Source organism: Zerene cesonia, chromosome 11 (genome assembly GCF_012273895.1).
Source record: "Zerene cesonia ecotype Mississippi chromosome 11, Zerene_cesonia_1.1, whole genome shotgun sequence".
Lineage (NCBI taxonomy): Eukaryota > Metazoa > Arthropoda > Insecta > Lepidoptera > Pieridae > Zerene > Zerene cesonia.
In genome coordinates, this window is record NC_052112.1 from 3,179,246 (window position 1) to 3,202,090 (window position 22,845).

The 22,845-nt window shown below is 32.1% G+C and overlaps 1 protein-coding gene across 1 annotated transcript in view; it reads right to left on the reverse strand.

The window, feature by feature from the left end:
* LOC119830246 (GTPase-activating Rap/Ran-GAP domain-like protein 3) overlaps positions 1 to 22,845 on the reverse strand; it is a 114,996-nt gene that overhangs the window by 60,917 nt on the left and 31,234 nt on the right. The window contains exon 2 of the mRNA XM_038353185.1: positions 18,912 to 19,017. Within this exon, the coding sequence (XP_038209113.1) occupies positions 18,912 to 19,017 (106 nt within the window). The remainder of the gene's footprint in view (positions 1 to 18,911; positions 19,018 to 22,845) is intronic.

Here is a 22,845-nt window from a genome sequence, read left to right on the forward strand (position 1 = left end):
CACATAAACCTAGATGACAGTCTGAGATATAAATCTATTGTATGAAAACGTGTAATAAATTAAGGCCATGAAACGAACATTTCATGACAGCATGTGCCTGCCCAAATATGTCCACCTACCTACTTAATATGTTATCTGTGATATTGTCACGATTTATTTTTTATAGATACAAAAAGAAAATACTCCATTTTATTCACGAACGGTTATGATAATTTGGATTATAAAAAACAATTGAACTCGATAAAAGCGAATAACTCTGGATCGTCTAAAACGGTCTAAATTGGAGCAATATTTAATCTTAAATGTTAATTAATTTTTGATCCCGCGAATTCAGTCAAGGGGTGAACAAATTATTCTTCCACGGGAGCAATGCTATGAGTTGTACCTAAATGAAAATAATAGGGAGCCAATTAATATAAATAAATCAGTACATTAGGAGTAATACGAGCATTTCCAATATAGGTGTATTGCTTATATTAGAAATTAACAAAAAAGAAGACATTTTTAGAAGTTTAACTATTACCAATCGAAAAAACCTTACTTTATGTGTGTAGGTACTGTATAATAAGATCTCAAAATTTACATATTCACCTGGGGTACCGTAATAACGTAGTACATCTACGTTCTACGCAAGGGTTGTATGTAAATATTTACAACAGCAAGAGATAGCAGGCCGTAAAAGTGTCATAAATAAAGATACTGAAGTTAAAGATATTTCTTTAGATGTAAAACATCTGAGCAAGTAGCTATGTACATTATATTCAGGAATCTATTGTTTTTCAGATAAGTATGGACATGTGCATATCAGTGATATTAGCTTCTCCTCATATTTGTTTGTTCATATCATATATTCATCGATGTAAGAATTTTTGAAATCGGCCCTGTAGATAGTTCCTGGAGATAGAGCATTCAAACAAAGAACCGAATTAAATTTCACTTTTGGTTGTTAGTATATATAGGCTTTTTTATTACAATTACCGTAATATAAAATTTTACTTTTATTTAATAATAACGCTCGGAATAGCTAATTATTTCACCACTCTCTCCTCGATACATTCTTAATATAGGGAAATTGCTTATGTCATGCGTGCAACCAGTGGATCGCCTTATAGTAAGCGATCACCACAGCCCATGAACATTCGCAGATTGTTCTGTGGGTAAGGGATAAAAGAATGGTTTGACGACCGGAAAGAAGGAATGGACTGGGATGCGTGAGGCAAAGGAAACAGGCCTCTGACACCGTGAATTTGTAAATTTGTCTCTTTGTTCATTTTTTGCGTCGATATCGTTACAGACTGACAATACAATTCACCATTTACTTTTGTTGTTAGAATTGTTCTTTGGAAGACTGAACCGTAGTATTATGTTATCTGTGACTGAACTATCATAGCAGAGCAGAAATCCAATCGGTTACGCTAACCTCTAAACGCGTCGCATACCGCTATTCACACATTCGTTATTAGTACAGTCACAGAAAGCATAATACTAGTAGTATAGTATTATGTTATGTGATAATCCTACTATCCCACTAATATTATAAATGCGAAAGTTTGTAAGGATGTGTGTGTGTTTGTTGCTCTTGCACTCAAAAACTACTGAACCGATTGCAATGAAATTTGGTACATAGATAGCTGAATAACTGGAAAAACATACAGGCAACTTTTTATCCCGATATTCCTACAGGATACAGACTTACGCGGGTGAAACCGCGGGCGCAGCTAGTACTATATAATTTGGTGTTGGATATACATGCCGTTTACTAATCACTGATGTTCAAAAACCGATTGAATTTGTATGCTAATCTCAAGGCGAATAACGATGCACTGTTATAAAAGATTAATAAATATCTTGATATTGTTTTAGTATTTTTTATATTTAATGAAGTGCTAGATGACCGTAATGTGAATGAAATAATAAAAAGATATACGGCAAGCGGTGAATCATTTGGAACAATCGTGAAACAGACATCAGCGTTTACTGACGCAATGCCGCAAGAAAATACCTATAAGTACCACTTCGATCTCATCAGCAAAATAATGTTCGTTCGTCGTACTTTTCGGCATCTGTTCATGTAACGAGTTAATAACACAGCTCGGTAGGCATTAGTGCGATCCGAATCGCTACTGATAATTATAAATCGTCGAGTAATCGAACCGAACCGAAAAGAATCGTATCGTTATTGAAACAGAGGTGAATATCGGACAGCATCGAAAAGCAACTTTAATAATAAAAAATGCTTCGGATTTCTGCGTCATTTGTTTTAAAGTACTCTTACGTTTTCACGTCAAGAGGATTAATACTTTCAAATGATAGCTATGGGAGTATTGATTGAACTCTGTCAACATGACGATTTCGTACCCGTAGGTAATCAACATCTCACATGAAAGGGCAAACTGTTTCGCGTGCAGATGTAATTTTATGTTCTACGTTTCTTTTTACAGATCGCATTATAATATTAAATAACCCCTACAACGTCATCAAGTTCCTTTTTTAAATATAACTATTGATTTATACTTAATTTAATCAAATCTAAATAGATAGGTAAAGAAGCTGCCTATGTAGATTAAATTCAATTAATTAAATTCAATTGATTGTAACACCTAGACAATGCTGTATTATAGCCATATATAAAATAACATATCTATTTCCTAAACACATGATTTCCTAGTTGTTACCTACGGCGAATGCCAAAAAAGGTTCCATGTTTAATTTTAGATTTGATAAAAGTCACACGTTCCGGCACCTAATCCCATCCAGTCACCCCACTTTGTAGTCTTGTGTCGGATAGAATTACCAATTATTCCGTCCTCTCCATTTTCCAAGTGATTTTACCTTCACACGATGTGAAAGCAATTACAAAATCAAAGGCACCCATTTGGGCCTATAATTGTTTTTTAAAACACCGTCTATTATGAGGCTTAAATGTTTCAATTTCCAATGGTCACTCCCTATTAGTATCTTAGCTAAACGTTTATATATAACTAGCTGTACCCGCGACTTTTTTCGCGTTTGTCAATAAATACTTAGATTGACTTTCACCCCTCCCCCTCAGACACCGTATAGATTTCCGGGATGAATGGATGAAAAGTAAATAAGATCCTTCCTCGGAGCAGGTGATGTAACCATACCAAGTTTCATCAAAATCCGTTCAGTAGTTTTTGCGTGATTCCCATTCGAGATACAGACAGACAGACAGACAAAAAAAAAATTAATTACAGAATTTGACCTGAACCATTTGGTACGTAGATAGCTGGTACGCGGTTCTAACAGGTGGATTACATATAATTAGGAGCGTTGCCAAAACATTGTTTCGTCAAAATCGGATATAGAAAAGAAGTTTTTCCTCTAGTAGTATTTTTTTGGGAGAATCAACTAAATTGTCTCACTTGCTCTTATACAGTGTATACGTATGGAAATCTTTTAATCCTGGCGATCCTAATCGGAATAATAAAATGGATTCATGAATTTACTGAAATGTCAAATTCTTCACAGTCACCAATCCTTGATAAGTGCACATAGTTTGATTTTAATCTGTCCGTTTAAGACGGATCAACTTGGAGATTAAAAGATTCGGTTGCATACAAACATACTAAAATACAGGTGAAGCTAATACGATAAGTAAGTGTTCATACTGTATTCTACTCAATGTCGGATTATGCATGACTCATAAAAGCTTCATTATGTAAATTGATTAATTATTTCATCATAAACATGTCAAATATTTTATAGGTCATTTGATTTGGTTTTGACTTGAATATGGGACCTTGAGCGTAGATATGATTACATTCCATTACATTCGCCGTTATCGTTCCCCCCTGGGTTATAAAATATTAATTTGTATATGAAATACGAGAATATCTCAACTGTGCTATCTTCTTAATAAAATTGTACTCCGCTGTTATTTAATTATACAGACTCAGTCAGCTATTGATATAAATATAGTAATAATGTAAAAAAATAAATAATGTAAACAGTAAGTATTTTTACTTTCCAGATATTTGACATTAACAATAAAATAAATAAAGCGGTGTTAATTTAAATATTACAAGGTTCCGACGCAACGGCGCTTGAAAAATACAAATTTTTTATTTAATTGGTCAAACATTTAATGAAACGTGAAATGCGGAAACGAACTTTAAGTCAAATTAGATTTTCTGCTTCAAGTGACCTAACTTTGATACAAATATCTCTTTCAACTTCAGAAATGTTTGAACTAAGGACCTTAACATTTCAATTTACTGTTGTTTTAGAGAATATTCGAAATAGCTGATGTGTAAGATTCTTCATTATTTGCATTTTAGTTATTATTAAAATATAAATTTAAATTACACTTGTTCATTTTATTACTCAATAATATAAGTAAAGATAAAGAATTCCAGGAACTCAAATGCAATCGATTCTCTCTCGAATTGAGTTCGAATTAATTTATTTTCCCGTTAAATAGTCAATTTATTGATGAAGGCTATTTCTATATTTTAAAATTGTGTATAATATGATTGAAATCGCGGGAAAACTAGTTCTCTTGATATTAAGACAAGCCACTTGTACCAGCTTCGCTTTGGTTCACGGTGCATAAAAAAAAAATTATCCCGTAGACATAGGTATAACTTTTGAGTTAAATCGTAACTAAGAGACAAAAACACCGTAATCTTTTTTTTCCCTCATTAACATATCAATAGCTTTCAAACCGTCATGTAAGTAAGTAGATGTCATTTTATTTGAATCAAGCTTAATGCGGTTATGAAATCAATCTAAATAAAATGCTCGAGAACGGCTCCACCAATCTGGTTGATTTGTTAACGTCTTCCTTAAGACAACGAGGAGGAATTATGGAGAGAAAACATACCTCGGGCGGAACGGTGGCGGACTGCTAGTGAAAAATAAAAATTAGTGCCCACTTCGTAAGAGTAGTAATTCTTAATTAAAAACCGTAAGGTTCTTACCCTTTCAGTTATTTACTAAAGAACCTTTTTAGTTTTGTTGTTGCATTGAGAATTTTATTACCTTGCTTTTAAACTCGACAATTTTTACAGAAGAAAGCTTTTCTACAGAGCCATTCTACGATCATAAATTTTCCATGAAGTTTACTCTTTAAGCTTACAAAAACAGCCAAATGAATTTCAGCGAACAGCTTTATATTTACTTATTATGTACGCGTTGTTGCGGCGTATATATGATAATAACAATGATATACAACTCCATTATGGTATACATCTTCGTTGCTTTTCGTGAAAACGTTATTAAGTAATCTATTACAATATTTCAGACGACGCAATTCGGTCGTGATAATGTCATTTTTTTTTAATTAATTTTACAAAAAAGTGGCATGGTAAGAATTCTATGACACGTTTAAACTAAATTTCCCTCGGTTTGATTAATTATGATGAAGAATTGAATGAGATGAGAACATTAAACTGATAGAAACATTTTGATTTTAATGAACTGTTAATGTTATAAAGTTACTATCTATCTGCTCGCGATTTCGCCCTCGTAGAGAAAGGAGAAGCTTAAGGGACAATTTCGGAATATTACCCACATAGCTCTCGTTTCCGTAGAATTGAAGGAATAAGATCTATGCTATGTACTTGGGTCTCAAACAATTTCGATTGGTAATTTCATCGAAACCGATTCAGTGGTTTAGGCGTGAAGATACAGACAAACCGACAGATAGATATTGTATGTAATCTGTGATCATATTACCTACCTAATAAATCATAAATTCTGTACAGTAAGCTTAGATTATCGTACACGCAAGTTAATTGGTTCATTCGATAGCCTTTGGTAGGCTATACACGTATGAAATGGACTTGGAATGGATTTGGTTTAAGACCCTTTAACAGCATCAATACGTGCTTTTGTGACGTAAATGTATGCATAATAGAAAAGCAATAGAAGTCTATCCAATGATTGTTTTGGGTTTTGTGTGTAGTCCCTTGTTCTCTTTCATGTTATGGTGTTTTTTATCTCTATCAGTGATCGATTCATGCTATATATTTTCAATACTCTCAAAGAGTCGACATTTTCAGGTTCAGGTTTAACAAGGACAACAACAACAGGACAGGCTCAGGTTGAATAGGTAGACATTATTGATATTATAAATGCGAAAGTTTGTAAGGATGTATGTGTGTTTGTTGCTCTTTCACGCAACAACTACTGAACCGATTGCAATGAAATTAGGCACGTAGATAGCAGGACAACTGGAATAACATATAGGCAACTTTTTATCCCGATATTCCTACGGGATACGGACTTACGCGGGTGAAACCGCAGGGCGCAGCAATATATAAAAGCAAAAAATTGTATTGACGTACACCGATATCTTGAATATTAAGACCATCCATTCTTTAGAACAGCTGTTATATGCTTTGTTAAAAGTTTTCATTCAAATGAAAGCTAAGCAAATACCGTTGCATTAATTGAATTAAATGTACCTACATAATTACAAAACCACGGCAGTGGCAGTTCGCCAAAATATGCAGTAGGCCGCATATTGATGTAGTTACTGTTATATAAGTCTCTTCTCTATCTTTCTTTCTAAATTTCTCTATAAGTCTCTTTTATAGAACTCACATTTAATAATAGATAGAACCAAAAAATATTCTGAATTGAGTTTTTTAATTAAATCCGGTTTAAGTGTGTGTATATATGTATTGGGTAGTATATTGTTATTTTTTAATTTAATTAATACTCTATAATATAGAAACAAGCAGGAACGCATTTCTACACTATGTCCCATACAACATAGTCTTATCAGAAGAAGTTTGTCAAACCCGTATGCAATTATTCACATCGTTGCTTTTCTGAATAAAAGATTACTCCTACCGAAGAATTCAAAGGCCGTACGTTTGCGTAAATACTTTCTTTTCTCAAACAAGCAATTTGTCTTACGGAGAAATACGTCAAGCAGAAAACGCAATGCATTATGCAACGCGGCCTCTGGCCATCTTGACGTATTTGAAACAATCCATCGAATCGGCACGTTTCCCTAACGCATGTGCCAAATATTGCAAATATGATGACATTCGCAACGAATTATTCACACGTGTGTTAACTAGCTGAATATGGAACAATCAATCGAGCGATCTTTGTTATGATAGTTATCAGTAATGAAAATATTCCATGAAATATTATAAAACTTGAGATCCTTATCACTTCGTCGTTTCTCACCAAATATTCGTTTTAATACTTTTCTTTCATTTATTTGGGAGGGAAATTAATAGAAACTAGAAATAAGTCAATGTTTTCTATTTTCTTGTTTTTTCAGTTTTTTAATTTAATTTAGTTTAACATTCCCACTTATAACAATTACGGTTCAGGTAATGAGGCACGAGAAATTACCGCAATAATTAAATGATTGCGGGCAAATTATAAAACAAAGACTGTAAGAACATGTCATTTGCAAAAAATAGTATTTGTCTGTGACCTACATACATGATACACTTAGAGATGTACTTTTTGTGTTGTTTATTTTTTGAACACTCTGCATACAGAGTACATATAAATATTATTTAGTATTAATTTGATTTCACTGCTTGTTTCTATCTGAAGCCTTTGTTAGTTTCGTTTAATATTTCAAACGACAAACATGAAAACAAAATTTCTCTAACAAAACACTGTAAATACAGAAGCAACAATTATTAAGGTCAGCCTTTCAGCTCACTTTGACATAAAATGAGCTCACGAATGGCAGTACTCATTAACGGGACTAACTTGAATTTCATATCATATTATTCTCTAAACAATTACTTAGAATTTTCAAAAAAAGAATGCGTTAGGAATTTGCGCGGCAATGTAGGCAGATAAGAAAGCTTTACTTTTTTAATTATCTGACATTTTTCTAACGCTATTTATAACTTTTGCAGTGCAAAGCAGTGGTGGCTCAGTGGTGAGGACCTCGGACTTCAAAATCGATAAGTCGGGGTTCGAGACCGGGCGAGCGTGCAGGAAATAAATTGATTTTTCAATTTATCTGCACATGTGGATAACATCACCACTGCTTAAAACGGTGAAGGAAAACATCGTGAGGAAACCGGCATGTCCAAGAATCAAAAGTTCGACGACATGTGACATCTGCCAACCCGCACTTGGCCAGCGTGGTGGATTATGGCCTGAACCCTCATAGGAGGCCTGTGTCCCAGCAGTGGGAACATATATGGGCTGATGATGATTTATAACTTTTATGAAAAGAAAGAGGAAGATGGTGCTGACGTTACAAAGTATTTTAATGATTGTGTAAATTAATATGACTGCAGTAGAAAAAACGCGTTTTTATGATGATACAATGTTTTTAAGAAAACTAGGTTTATCGTTATTCAACAAAGTTTAGATAACACGGGCCGCAAGATGGATTTCTTGGTAAGTTTGAAACGTTATCAGCCTTCAAGAAAGTTTCGCGCTTCTCATAGTTGCTAACTTAATTTGGTCACATTTACATCGTAACACTAGCTAGCTACTAACGTTATATGTTCTCCGCTCGCAGTAATTTATGTCACGGATCTTAGTAATAATCCTTAAGATACAATTATCTTAACTAAACTCAAATATTTTAGATAAGTTTTTTTTTGACGTGACAACGTCTTAAATTAGGTTGCGACTCGGAGTCACTCATGAAAAAGTGTAACGCCCGGTAACGTTACGATGAGTCACCGAACTATGATCGGTCCGCCGAGCGCGCAGCACTAGAGAATTAGGCGCATTGAATCGGCGCCTGCTTGTGTCTCTGTCTCTGTCTTTTTAGTAAACAAAATATATTTTCTGTAGTTAAAATTTGTGCAATTCTTATTTTCATTCAATTCCTTGTTCCTATTGTGCAATTTAATAATATTCATATCAATAAATATTCTACCGAGAAAAAGACGTTGTCACGTAAAATCTTCGCCCGTAAATCCGACTTTACAGGCAACCATTTTTTTTGTTTAAATGTTTTCTGATTTGAAAAATTATTTAAATGTTAGAAAGTACCTAGTGACAGGTAGGATTCCGACATAAACCACGGCACGGCACCATGTTCTGGGGGCCGTGGGTTTCTGTGCAAGATTTCCCCACTCATAAAAAATTCTTATGTTGGTATATTAAATTACCTAATAGAAGACGTACACATTCATATATAGTAGTTTTAAAAAATAGTTATACATTAATGTTGCAATAAAAATTAATGCGTTCAAAACATTATATTATGTTTCTTAAAACTGTAACAATGTCATTGACATATTACGTAGGTTTTGTAAATATCGATGAATAAACATACATTTAAATAAAAATCCTACTACGCAATATAATGAAGGTATTATTTATTGTATGTACGGAAACAAATATGTAGTAAGTATAAAGCAGGATATACCCTGAAGTTGCATAAATCTCTTCCATAAAGTCTCACAGACGTCATGAAAGTAACAAGACACCTAATTTCCTCAGATAAACTCGCTAGCGACTTAAACGCTTACTGTGATATACTTACAATACTTACGAGCTATTGTTGTTCAATATCCTTTGACACAAACGAGTTTAATTTTATATGTTCATGTCTTAAACAGTAATTTAAATACATTCCAAAATGTACTGATTAATTAATATTCCATGAGCATACCCATATTTCATTGCGGTAAAAATTAGTCTATGCCATTCTCTAGCCTCTGAATGATGACCATACACAAAATTTATACCATGAAAACAAATAAAGATATATACAATTTAACTTTGTTGGAATTTTTAAACATAATAATATAATTTTTCTTTATTACAACAAATCTCTCAGATCGTTATATTATTAAATTATTCTAAAATGTCAAAAATTTCTAATTTAATAACAGCAAGGGTAAAACATTTAACTTTTGCGTAAGGAATAAATAGAACACATCCATCAACCCACTTAAAAAATAATTTAGAATTCATATCACAGCTTGGAAATTTAGACTTTTAAAATGCCGACATTATGTATTCATATTTTCACATTACGTATGTTGGATGGGTGGAACATGTTTTGAAAAGCTATTGAAAATTTATAACCCTGAAAATAATGAAAACGTTTACGGAAAATGGGAAAATCTATTTTCTGCCGTGTTTTGATTACCGTTTACTTTTTATTAGCACTCATCAATTTCATCGCTGTATAAAATATATTGATGTACGTCAATATATTAATGCCCTGGCTCTACCTAGGTTATTTGATAACTAACAAAAACATTTTAAATTTCATTCATATGAAAACTACGAATTAGAAAAGGCTTAACTAACTCAAAATGTTATCCAATTGCCTTAATTCACATACAACTCATATCTCACAGAACAAGGGACGTTTGGTAGTAATATTTATGTATTATCTAGTATTATGTTATCTGTCTATCTTTTGTATGTGGTAGGTAGTCGAGCACGCTTCGGTACGAATTGGGCCAACTCGCACCGAGGAAGTACCACACCACCCCACAGAAAACCAACGTGAAATAGCAATACTGTGTTTCGTTCGGTGAGTGGGGAGCCGGAGGCCCATATCCTTTTCCTCACCCTTCCCAGTCCTTTCCTTAGTTCCTCTCGTCAATCCTTTCTTCATCCCTCTCCGATTTGAAGCCAGCAATCCATTTGTAGAGGCATAAGGTCTCTACAACGTTCATGGGCGGTGGTAGAGCTTACGATCAAGCGACCCACCAACTCCATTGCCGACAATGACATCAATCTGTGGTTATGTAAAGTAACAGACAAAGATTCAATTGCTGTGCAGATAATATACTATATATAAATATATAGATTCCCCTACTATCTCTATTATCTCTAATTCTCCTACTATATCTACCTCCTATATACTACTATATATAAATTCTCCTGAATTCCTATGGCTAGATTTGCTATTGTAACAGGAATAGGGGAATCTTTGCAATCATCCTACCTATGTTTTTCACAAAAATACAAATTATTTTTTGACAAAATTTAGTAAGTTAATTGTGGTTTCCTATAAAACTGAATACATCCAATTTAGTACGTTTAAAATCTCTTGTTGTTTTTAACTTATACTTCGTTATTGTGTTGATCCACTGCGATGTTTGCAGAACAGTGAGTAAATCCTTTTGGGATTTAATATAATGTACATAGAGTCTGTATTAAACTATGTTTGACCGAGAAATAAATTGGTTATCTTTGTTATATTTCCTTAAATAGAGAATTTATTGCACACGTTTTTAATATCTTTAAAAGGTTGTTTTTAGCTAGAATCCAATATGCTGTTTATTAATTATATAATAAATGTGTTTTTTTTTTTCAAAAACTTTTAACGTGTTTTGATACGAACTACTGTTAGGTATACATTATTATATACAATTTAATTGTTAATTTTAGTGATAATCACACACCTGTGGTCATATAATAATACGTTTGAAACAATTTTCTCCAAGCATTACAGTTTGTATACAGAAATCTAAAACGACATTAATAAAAATATTTTTAACAATGCGAAAAAGTACCCTTACTGATAAACATATTTCATTTGTTATTTTACATTACTAAAGAATTCCATTGGATTTCGTTACGCCACAAACTGAATTCGTTATCAAGCTGAGTGGAGCGGTATTTGAAAAATGTTGATGAAATTGTAACAGCACATACATCATACTTGACGATCAGGGACGAATGTTAGCATTGCTAAAAAGGCGTTTTAAATCATTAATATTCATTTAAGTTTTTCAGAATTATGGAATTGATGATGTATATAATATTGAAATGATTTAAGAATTATATTAAATCATTTCAATATTCTTGAATTCGTAAAAATGTAATAATCTACATTTCTCGTATGTCATATTACAATTACAATTTAACATCTTCGCATGTAATACAATCAAACGAACGTGTGGAGTATATTTATACTTGTTGTAAAACATGCTTGGTTAATAAATGTTGCGCAACAGTTTATCAAAATTTCATGGTGGGCGAGAATGCTGCTGGAAACTATGTTCAGCGCTTTTCGGGCGACAATTCTTGGCATTCCGTTATCAACTCTGCAACATAAACATCATGCAATTACATCTGCAACATTAGCAATGTTCGAGCAACTCCGCAACACGTCACTGTAATATTGTTGCTCAACAAATGCATTCTACTTTACATATTTTTAAGTATTTCAACGATTCAATAACACATGAAATGATTTCACGGAAACCTAGTGTTTATAAAGCCGTTTTTAAGAATTATTGCTCTAAAGGATTCATCTGTTTCAATTATTGTTATTTTCCAGGAATATGCGACTTTCACACGATAACGTGAAAGCAATTACAAGAGCACTGCCATCAATCTCGGCTTATAATCGCGTTTTGGTTTTAGATCATAAAACCACACTCTCCACGCTAACAATTCAATTCTCGTTGTAACAAGGGAGGTTGGAAATATAATTTTAACATATATGTGTGACAGGTAATGAAATAATGCAATAATCATTTACGTGTCACATATAGGAGGTAAACTATTCGCTTAGCTTCTTTTATTTTGGCTTTCTACGTAAGAATGTCGAGGTTTTTCAATGTTGACGAAATCTACGTTTTTTATATTAGTATTGTTTTTTAGTACAACATAGTTTCAAATCGTTTGAAGAGATAAAGAACAATACAATTCTGCAATCAAATCTCGATTTTTATTCGCTCTCTTTCAAATTTCGTTAAATTTTTCTTTGAACGTACCTACTGTAATTTTTCAAGAAATATGTTATCTATTCCTTGCTGCGTGATTTATTTCATTATAATCATTATTAAAAGTATTTTCTGTTTGCAAAATTTTTATTGTCCTCCGCAATAAATAACATCTTCACGGAAAATTTTAATAATTGCCTATCAAATTAACGCCGCCGAATGTTTATCTAAAATTACAACGCAAAATTGAAACGTTTATTTTAATATTATCTGACCTCAGGTGCTTGAAGATTTTGTTGGCGGAACTTTAAAAAAATATGCCAGAAATATAACACCATTTTAGGGTACACGGAAAGGCTGTCAGTAGCAAGTATGCAAACAATCAACGAATACTGAGCGTGAAGATGACGTTTGGGACAAACAAATAGAAAGAGAAATGCTTCGTCATAACGCTCTACGTGTGATGTATAATAATGCATTTATAATACTGCTGGGACTGTCTCGCTACTGCAGTACATCTGGAATGTTCGCAACCGCACATAATGATGGAAAAAAAGGCTTCTACCTTTGATAGAGTTCGGGCAGTCAGCACAGTCTTGTGAATGAGATTGCGGACAAATGTCTATTTGTCGTCCTTCGTGGGACACTTTGTGCGTACACTTGTCCATTCAAAGCGACAGTTTTACACATAAAGCGTGCGTAAATTAATAATTTCTATTCGATCTCTGTTATCTGATTGTTTCGTATAAAATAAATAAATACCATACGTACCTAAAAGTATACAAACATAATATATTTTAGGTACTATTATATTTAATAATTAATTAATTTACTCGATATTTACTTTATTTCTATCTACATTATCAATCGCTTTTTGGTGGCATAGCGTACCTATTTCTTATTTCATCAGAGTTCTGAATGATTTTAATTCATATTTCTCGAATTATTTCTCATTAACTTCTTGGCGATTAAGAAATCATACGAAATTTTAGTGTTTTTTTACTGTAAGGTAAATTCAGAATACTACCAACAAAGAGAAGAAGATAGAATAACATAATACATATACAATTTAAATATAATAATGTTTATGTTTAACGACGCTTGCTGTCTCCAGTTATACTCAACCGCCAAGGCCACATCCTACCCGCAACCTAATTTTAGTTCATACGAAAAGCCTTTAAATATTTAAATATGCGGGATCTACGCAAGGCACGGAAGTTAATGCAAATACCCTCGTAATTTTAAAAAAGAACAAGAAACACGAAACATTTGTTTTATTTTGAGTAATGTAAACATCTTTTTGACGTCAGACCTTTAATTAACTTTGTCAATATATAGTATGTACAGGCACAAATAAAGCAAAAGTTACATAAGGCGGTGGTCAGATTAATATTTAATATTCGATAATAAACTATAAATTTATAAGCCCATTTCGTATCAGCTTCATGAAAGCTTGTTGTAGAAACAATATTTGTTGTACAACATTTATACACACAGCTTAAGTTAAGAACGAAATGCAATTTTTAAAGCCTATCTACATTGTTATTTTCTCGTTTACATTATGAACGCCTGGCCATGTAACTATTATTTTTGATATTACGACTTTACGATTTTTGAATTTGTATGTTGGTAAAAAAAAATCGTACCAATGCTTAGTTAATAATAAAATCATACTCATATATATAAAGAAATTTAAAATCTGAAAGAATAAAACACATTATGCGTCATTTAAATTTAAATTGTCTACTAGTGACCAGTGCCGTCGCTTGTCTAAGGGTACCCTCAAGAAATGTAATGGCAGCAAAATAAGATCTAAATTATAAACTTTAAGAATACTTACATAGGTACAGACTGCAGGAAGTGACTCTGTTTTAAAATATGTAGCGAATTAAGAATATATAGAAAGAAATTAATAGAAAAAATTATTATAAATTCGGCATAACATTACTATTCCCGTGACCACGCTCGCTGTAAAGTGTTCGAAACGTCGAGTTAATTATATAATGAATAAATCGCGTTTAAAATCCGTTAAAAAGTTTTTAATTTCTAAATGTATAATACTCGCTTAAATCAAACACAAAAAATTACTATTCAATTAAATAATAATAATATGACACTACTACTGAATTTACCATCCAAATGATGTTATCGATATTTTACGTAATTTTTTGGAGTTATAGAAATTTTTTAGATCACACAAACACACAAATAAACACACATCTCGTGAGCTTATTTGTATATTAATCCTATTTTAGTTAGTTTATAGTTCAGTGTAAAAAAATGTAAATCACAGCAGCTCTATTTTAACTGCAATATTCGTATTATACTGCATCTAATAAATATTCGCTTTTAGCACAGGAAATTGCTTGATCTTGACAAGTTGGGAGTAGACTCAAACGCGAAGCTTATAATACGTGCAATATAAATACCTTCTTTAAAATGACTTCTAAAAATAACGTACCCTTTCTAGAATATTGAATCCACCACCCACCAAAAAATATTTTTTTACATAAAGTTTTGACTATAAGTTGATCCTAAAATTGGTCTATCATTATACAGTGATACCACTATCCATGGTTTTGTGGTCTATAAAACACCCATATGGCATAGGTGTAACTACCGTTTTATATTATATATACAGATTTTCTTCAATTACATAATTAATTAACAAGCGCAGGTGAATAAATCAATACAATACACGTCATAAGTGTTTTCATACTGTTGTATGTGTCAATATATAAATGAATTTATGAAAAATGTGTCTCTTACTAGCAAGTCTTCTAAAACTGTTCTACACTCATGAAACGTGATGTTGGATGCATTTATACTTTAATATTTTTTGCCCATGAGTAGTCTCATATGCGGCAATAAGGCATTATAAGAGAGTTTATGACAAATGCATGAAAGTCTGGTAAATATTTATTTTACTAGGACATGCAGAAACTACTTATTATAAATAATTACTCGCTTGTCTATTCTAGAGAGTTTTGATCTTCAGATATGTTTGAATGGAATAAAGCGGCACAATCCTTTTGTGTATTTTTATAGTAATGGATAGAACTTCGTTACTACTTCATTTTCCGTTAAAATCAGATTAATTACATTCATCTGTAACTTTGTAAAGTTTAGAACATTGGAAGTGTAACAGTCGTCAATTATTAAGGTCAAGCTTTTAGCTCACCTTGATGCCGGGGATAATTTATAATAGTTAACTTAATAGTGATTGTTATAAAGTTTCCTTCCACTCAACCTACTTGAGTTATCTTAATATTTTATATCTTTTACTTGGAGTTGATTGATAAAATTTAAAATGCTATACATTAGAACCTTGTAATAATGTATCTGAAGCATTTACTGATGACCATGTCATACATAAAAGAAAACAACGCCAATACTAGTAATTCATAATAGTATTTTGATACTTAATTTTATTTTTATTATATGAAATGATTGTTATTTTTCCTTGTACGAGAGAAATTTTAAAAGCGTTATAAATACACGAATACATTTTTTTTTATAATTAACCGTTGTGTATTTCCTTCTTCTTTTAAATAGAATAATCATATATTAGTTACGTTGTTATGTAAACTGTAACAACACCTTTCCATTATCGCTATAAGGGAACAAGGTTTACCATCAACAACTAGACACCTAATTTCCGTTTTCAGTGAATCCATAGCTAGGTAAAAACAAATACTTATATTAAAATATCTTGTTGTTCTGAAAGTTGTAGTATTGGAGCGGATATTACTTACTTTCTACATTTTACGAAGCATCAATAATGCAAATAAACGTTGAATATTGCTATAATTGTTTTTCTGTAAAGCGTATATATCTAATTTTCATTGTGCGAAAAAATCTATAACCTAGTTTTTTCTATTAAATTATTAAATAGTTATTATGAATTTCTGTATTTATATTATTTTATTTCTATAACAATTAATTAATAGTGGGTAATTATGCATGTAAGTTTAATTTTGTAAATTGGAAAATATATATGTTATATAAAATACACATTTACACAATCAAATTGAACAATTTCTTTCACTTAAATTACCATTTATTACTGTAAGTTTTATAGGACTTTATATAACCAATAAGATCAGAATCTATAATAATACAAAATACCAATAATAGGTACCCATAATTGCAATATATAAATGTGCATATAACTATTAATATTTATAAGATGTTAGCCTGAGTTAGACAATATGGGATTAACACACTGGACATTAAATATCTCACTTATTAACGTAAAAGCAAAAAATATTCATAATAACTTAGCACTATTGATGGCTGAACTAAGGAAATTATGTAATCTCAGTAAGCAAGAAAAATTTTAATTTCTGCTTGTCTCGGAAAGCGTATCGCAAACTTCTAACAAGTCAAACTAAATTGAACTTATCACGCTCCGATTATATAATTGGACCCCTTAAGCTCTGTCATGGCTTATATTCAGAAATAAAGTTGTCTTTTTCATGAGCTTTTAAAGGACTATTAATCAAAACTGAACTTTTAGTTCATACATTTTTATTTTAAAAATCGTTATAATATTTGGAATGCTTAGGACAAGTCAAATAAGTATGATTTTCATTATACTTTAAAAAATCTTTATATATAAAAATTTATAAATAAATCCCTCCGTACATATAAATTTATCTAAAGAAACTTGAAATGACATGTCAGAGTCCAGACCCTACATAAGTAATTCAGCCGCCAGACTAATTTATTTTGTATTCTGTAAAACAACACGTAAGTGCTCAAGTAATGTTTTAAATAAATTGGATAAATTAGAGGAAGATAAGAAGGAACTTTATTTTAAAACCTGATGTTGAATTTATAAAATAATATAAGCAATTTTAAACGTAGAAGGAAATTTATCCAAAATACTTAAGTTGATTTTGATCATCCACGCTCGCTACATAAAACAATGCTGACTAAACGAACGTTGATAACTTTAAAGTTTAAAGTTTTCTCGTATTTTTGCATAGCATGAAACAGAAGCTAGCTGCTGGCGGCATAAATTATAAGTTTCTAGTGCATTTTAATACATAACAGGATGAAATTTACTCCAGTTCTATATAATGTGTAATTGTTTCATTTAATTTAAACTAGACACATGTATATAATTGTACATAGATAAATCGTAAAATATTAAGCCAGCAAAGAGATACGAGTTCGGTATAATTCATAAAATCCTAAAACTTATTTTATCAGTTTTTATAAGAAAAAGCTGATTCACTGAATCAAGTAATCCTTGATATAATTTTAATATAAATCGATTAATTTAACATAAGGAAAACATAACTAATACAAATATATGAATTTTTCTACACTTATTTTCCATTTATTTTTGAAAAGATATTCGAAATTAGTATGTTCATAGTCATGTCTGTATTGTAATTGTATTAATGTTTGTTTCGAATATCCCAATGTTGAAAGCGATTTCACGTTCGTTAAATCAATAACGTCATCATGATTCAATGTTGGTGTAAATAATCGTTTCTAATTATAAAATAAATCAAACTTAATATTTTTGATCATTTAAAAACACGTGGGCTATTTTATCTAAGTAATGAAGATATGAATAAATATACTTCCTCTCTGGAGCGTGTAAGACTCATGTATATCGTGCATTGTTGGAATAATTGTGTAAATTAATCAACGTCTTACTCAGGGGCATATTAATGCTCGTAATGAATTATTATCCATTGTATAGGTGGTTTTGCTGGTTACCGATATTTGCAATTAAGTTGTCTTTATTATAGTTGAAAGGGGTGAAAAGATAATTTATTAATATTTTCAGCCAGCTCGCACAACCCTCCCATACAGATCGGCATGAAATAGTAGCTGGACAATGCTACGGTGTTTTTAGGTGTGGGGGAATCAGAAGACAATTATATTTCTTGACCATTCCCAGTCTCTTTCTAATTTCCCGTCGGACGGAACTACAGAGGCTCTACGTCTGCAAATGTGATCGCTTACCATCAGGTGAACCCTCAGCTCGGTAGCCCGCACTAACATTAAAAGTTCAATAAATCAGTAACAAAGAGCTACTATTACCGCCAATGACGAACTCAAAAAATATAACCGGAATCTATATCAACCTCCATTAATTTGATGTTACCTAACAGTATATACGAAATCTCTTCGACCGTTAATCTTTCGGAGTAAGTGAGACAGCCGGGATTTTTTACTTAGGTTTTGATTCATCTTTTTCCCGCTCTGGATCTATTGGTAATCCGTCTGCTCGTTATACTTAAGCTATTACTGGGGTATTTTTTCACTGTTGACATTACTTACTGGTGGTCGACAGTGAGCGCTCTGCGGGGCGGCGGGGCGAGGGCTACGGGCCACGCCGCTTGCACTAACGACTCTCTCACAAACTGTTCCCAAGATGGCGACGTTCCTGAAAAAATAACAGAAATTGAAATTTGGAACTAAAAACAAACACATCTACAATTACAATAAACAATGAGCTTCATACACATAACGCAAATATTTATAACTCGTGAAATGAAAATTTCTCTAACACAGTTTCAAATAATATAATCAAATGTTTATATCAAAGTGACAACCTTGGCCTGTTAGATTTAGAGCAGAAATTTTGAGTTACTTTAGAGTGGTCCCTAATCGAATTCGAGGCTTTTACAACAGTGGCTTTCAGCTTTGGCCAGTTTGCAATGATTGGGCTGGCTATTCAATATGTAGCTTATATAATTCCATAAGCTAAATAATAGATTATAGTGGTAGTGAATTATTTACTTCTAGCTCATTCGTTGGAACAATTTACAGTAATCCATCATATCCGATCCGAATTTCGTGCACCGTTTAATAATATACAACCTAACATTTTTAAGATCGCAGTAGAATAATACAAAGGAATTTGTATTCAAAATGTGGTATGGTTTTACCCTCACATTTCTACAATTAGTTACATATTTCTAAGTGCTAAGTGAGAATAACCATCCTAACTCAAGCAATGATATCGACCCCTACTAAATAATTATTCTAACAACCAGTCCACCTGATATATGGAAAATTTTCTAATCTAGTACATCAACGGTATATGAGCTTATTTCCGTGTAATCAGGCGTTATTATGTGAAAAAATAAAAAATGTATCCATCATACAAATTATCGCATTACAATAGATTAGGGATATTTACTGTTATTTAAATTAGGGATATTAGATTATATTAGGGATATTTACTGTTATATATAATCCACCACGCTGGCCAAATGCGGGTTGGCAGATGTCACATGTCATCGAACTTTTGATTCTTGAACATGCCGGTTTCCTCATGATGTTTTCCTTCACCGTTTTAAGCAGTGATGTTATCGTTAGCGAAGATAAATTGAAAAATCAATTTATTTCCTGCAAGCTCGCCCGGTCTCGAACCCCGACTTATCGATTTTGAGGTCCGAGGTTCTCACCACTGAGCCACCGCTGCTATAATTTTTTTACCATAAAATTATGAATGAACAAACCGTTCCCATATTGCATCTATTTTAAATTTATATACCTACATTCAGTAAGCAAACGACAAGTTTTCGAGCTCATGGACGCACAACTAATAAAACATTCAAGGGAAAGGTTTATTATAAGTTAGCAATTCACGTAGGTGACAAGCTGTTTTTTTTTCAATGTTTATTCACGACGTTCGCTTGAACATAACCTTAGTCATGTTTTATATAATTCGTAATCAACATGGATCTAAAACCCGACATAAGCAATAAATAGCTCGGGTGGCAATTTGCGGCAACGCTTGGAACATTTTATCGCTAACTTGTATTTTTATTACGCAATTTATTTAAGTTTAAGAACCAATTATTATACGTTATTTGTTACGATAAAAATTATTTATGCAATATTATTATGTTTGGTTTAAGATCGTAGGCTTAAAATTCAGCTGTCCTTTTTTTCACTTTAAAATTGCGGCATTATTAGTTTGGTGACAGTCTAATGTTTAGACATACGTAATATATAAGTTATGCCACGAAAAACCGAAAACTTTGAGTGATTCTTTAATAATCGGTTATCATACCGTGAATACCACACATAAACAATCAATAATTATTTAAACTTTTGTTTTATAATCAAAATTTTGTTTAATATTCCAAAAACAGACCATAATTATACATTATATCTGTACACCTTTAATATATTATATAAAAAAACCGCCAGAATTTAATCAGGAATTTACGTTCAAACTTTACGAAGAATTATATTTGGCAGGTATAATTAAGGTTAATTTTCATCTTCAAATATACATAATTCATACGGAGTTGCCGACTAGGTCCTAATCTCTCTTGGGTATAAAATGCTGGCTCCGTTACAGAGACAGCCCCAATACCGAGGGAATATAGGACAGAATAAACCACTTTATCTTTAACGATGTTCGGCTCATTAGAGCGGTTGGAAATTAGGGCTTACAATAATATTTTAGGTAGTTAATATTAATTCTCATTGAAATGACTGGTATAGATACGTGGCTATCAAAATGAAGATACAGAATAACATAAATAGGAAAGGAGCGGAGTATCAGATTCCTTTCGAAAGCGGGATATAATACGTGAATGTTTGTATAAATATATATAACAACTTATAGGTAAACATTTCTTTGGCTAGCGACGACGTATCTATAATATAATAACGATAATACTCTTCTATACTCTTCATTCACAGATCCTCTTACATGTAGCATGAAATATGGAAGTATTATCTATGCCTATATTTATATTATCTATATTATTTATATTATCTATCTATAAAAAATGTGCTGTAATTAACTTGGCAATGTGGAATGTATCTATGTACTAATCATTTCCTTTAATTTAATTTATTTTCGAACGTTTGGTTGTCTGGCAGAAATCGGTACATAACGATAAAATTGCTAGTTCTTCAAAAGTATTCTTAGGTTAAGTTTAATAGTTTTATTTTCAGAGAAATAAAGCATTGATAAATATAAATATACCTATGTCTATTTCCACATATTAATTTCAAATTCTATTTCGTACTTGCCGCGAATCCTTTTGTATGTTAGAATGCTAAACAATTTGCATAGAGAATAATAGTTTATATACAATAGTTTCTAAAATATGATATTTAAGTTCTGTGCGTTCTTGTACCGTACCAATGTTTTAATGAATAATTGTTGTGGTTACCGCAATTATATTTCATATTACTTACAAATTAATTAATTCTATTTTAGATGTTTTGAATTACATATTTTCAACAGACTTCAAAAAAGGAGGTTAACAATTCGGCTGTTCATTTTGGTTTTTTATCTTAGAACTTTCGACTGGATGAACCGTTTCTGATGATTTTTTTCTGCCATAAGCGGGCAATTGAGCTGGCCGTTCATCTGGTGTTAAGCGACACCACCGCCCATGAACATTCGCGCAGGGGTAGTGCCTCTGCGAATGCACTTGCGGGTAAGGGATAAAGAAAGGATTGACATCTGGAATAGGGAATGGGGTAGGAAGGGCTAGGAAAGAGAAACGGACTGGTTGTTATTTTTAATTCGAAAGCTGGTGCCTCCCGTGTGATCACTTTTGTATAGTTCAGACAATATGAAGGTGGTAAAGTTAGAAAACCTGGTCACAGTCATTGTTCACCGATGTTGTTTCCTATAATATAACACCATTCTAAGGCTGGAATGTATCACTTTTTCTTATGACAACGAAATACGTCATATACCCTTCGTATTTTCTTTAATATATGCGTTATAAGTATATAAAACATTTGTAAAGAGAAGCTAATTTGGAAAAAAAAGATTTGATATAAAGCGATAAAAAATTGCAATTTACACCATAGAATTAAAGAAACACGTCTTACATTATAATAAATGTAGACCCATAAAATGGTTTACAAGCACGCAGGCGGTGTTATTACGTCGCTATAACATGTATACTTACATATAGGTACTTTTACGTACCCTTGCTGTCGGGTCAGCACAAGACAGTCGTAAAAATATTGTATTATTTAAATCAGCAAGGATACTACTGCATACATAACATTTTATTTCTAAAATGTTTAACGAATATTCTACTTGGAAAGCTTGTAGCTGCCATTGTCAGTAGCTTATTATTTTCCCTGACGTGTCTTGGGCTTCTATAAATGTTCAGAGCACACTAATGAGCCAATACGCTAGACGTTGATAAAGATGAGGTATAATACATCATATTTTCCTTAGATAAAATAAGGATAATGGACAATAATGACATTGTATATC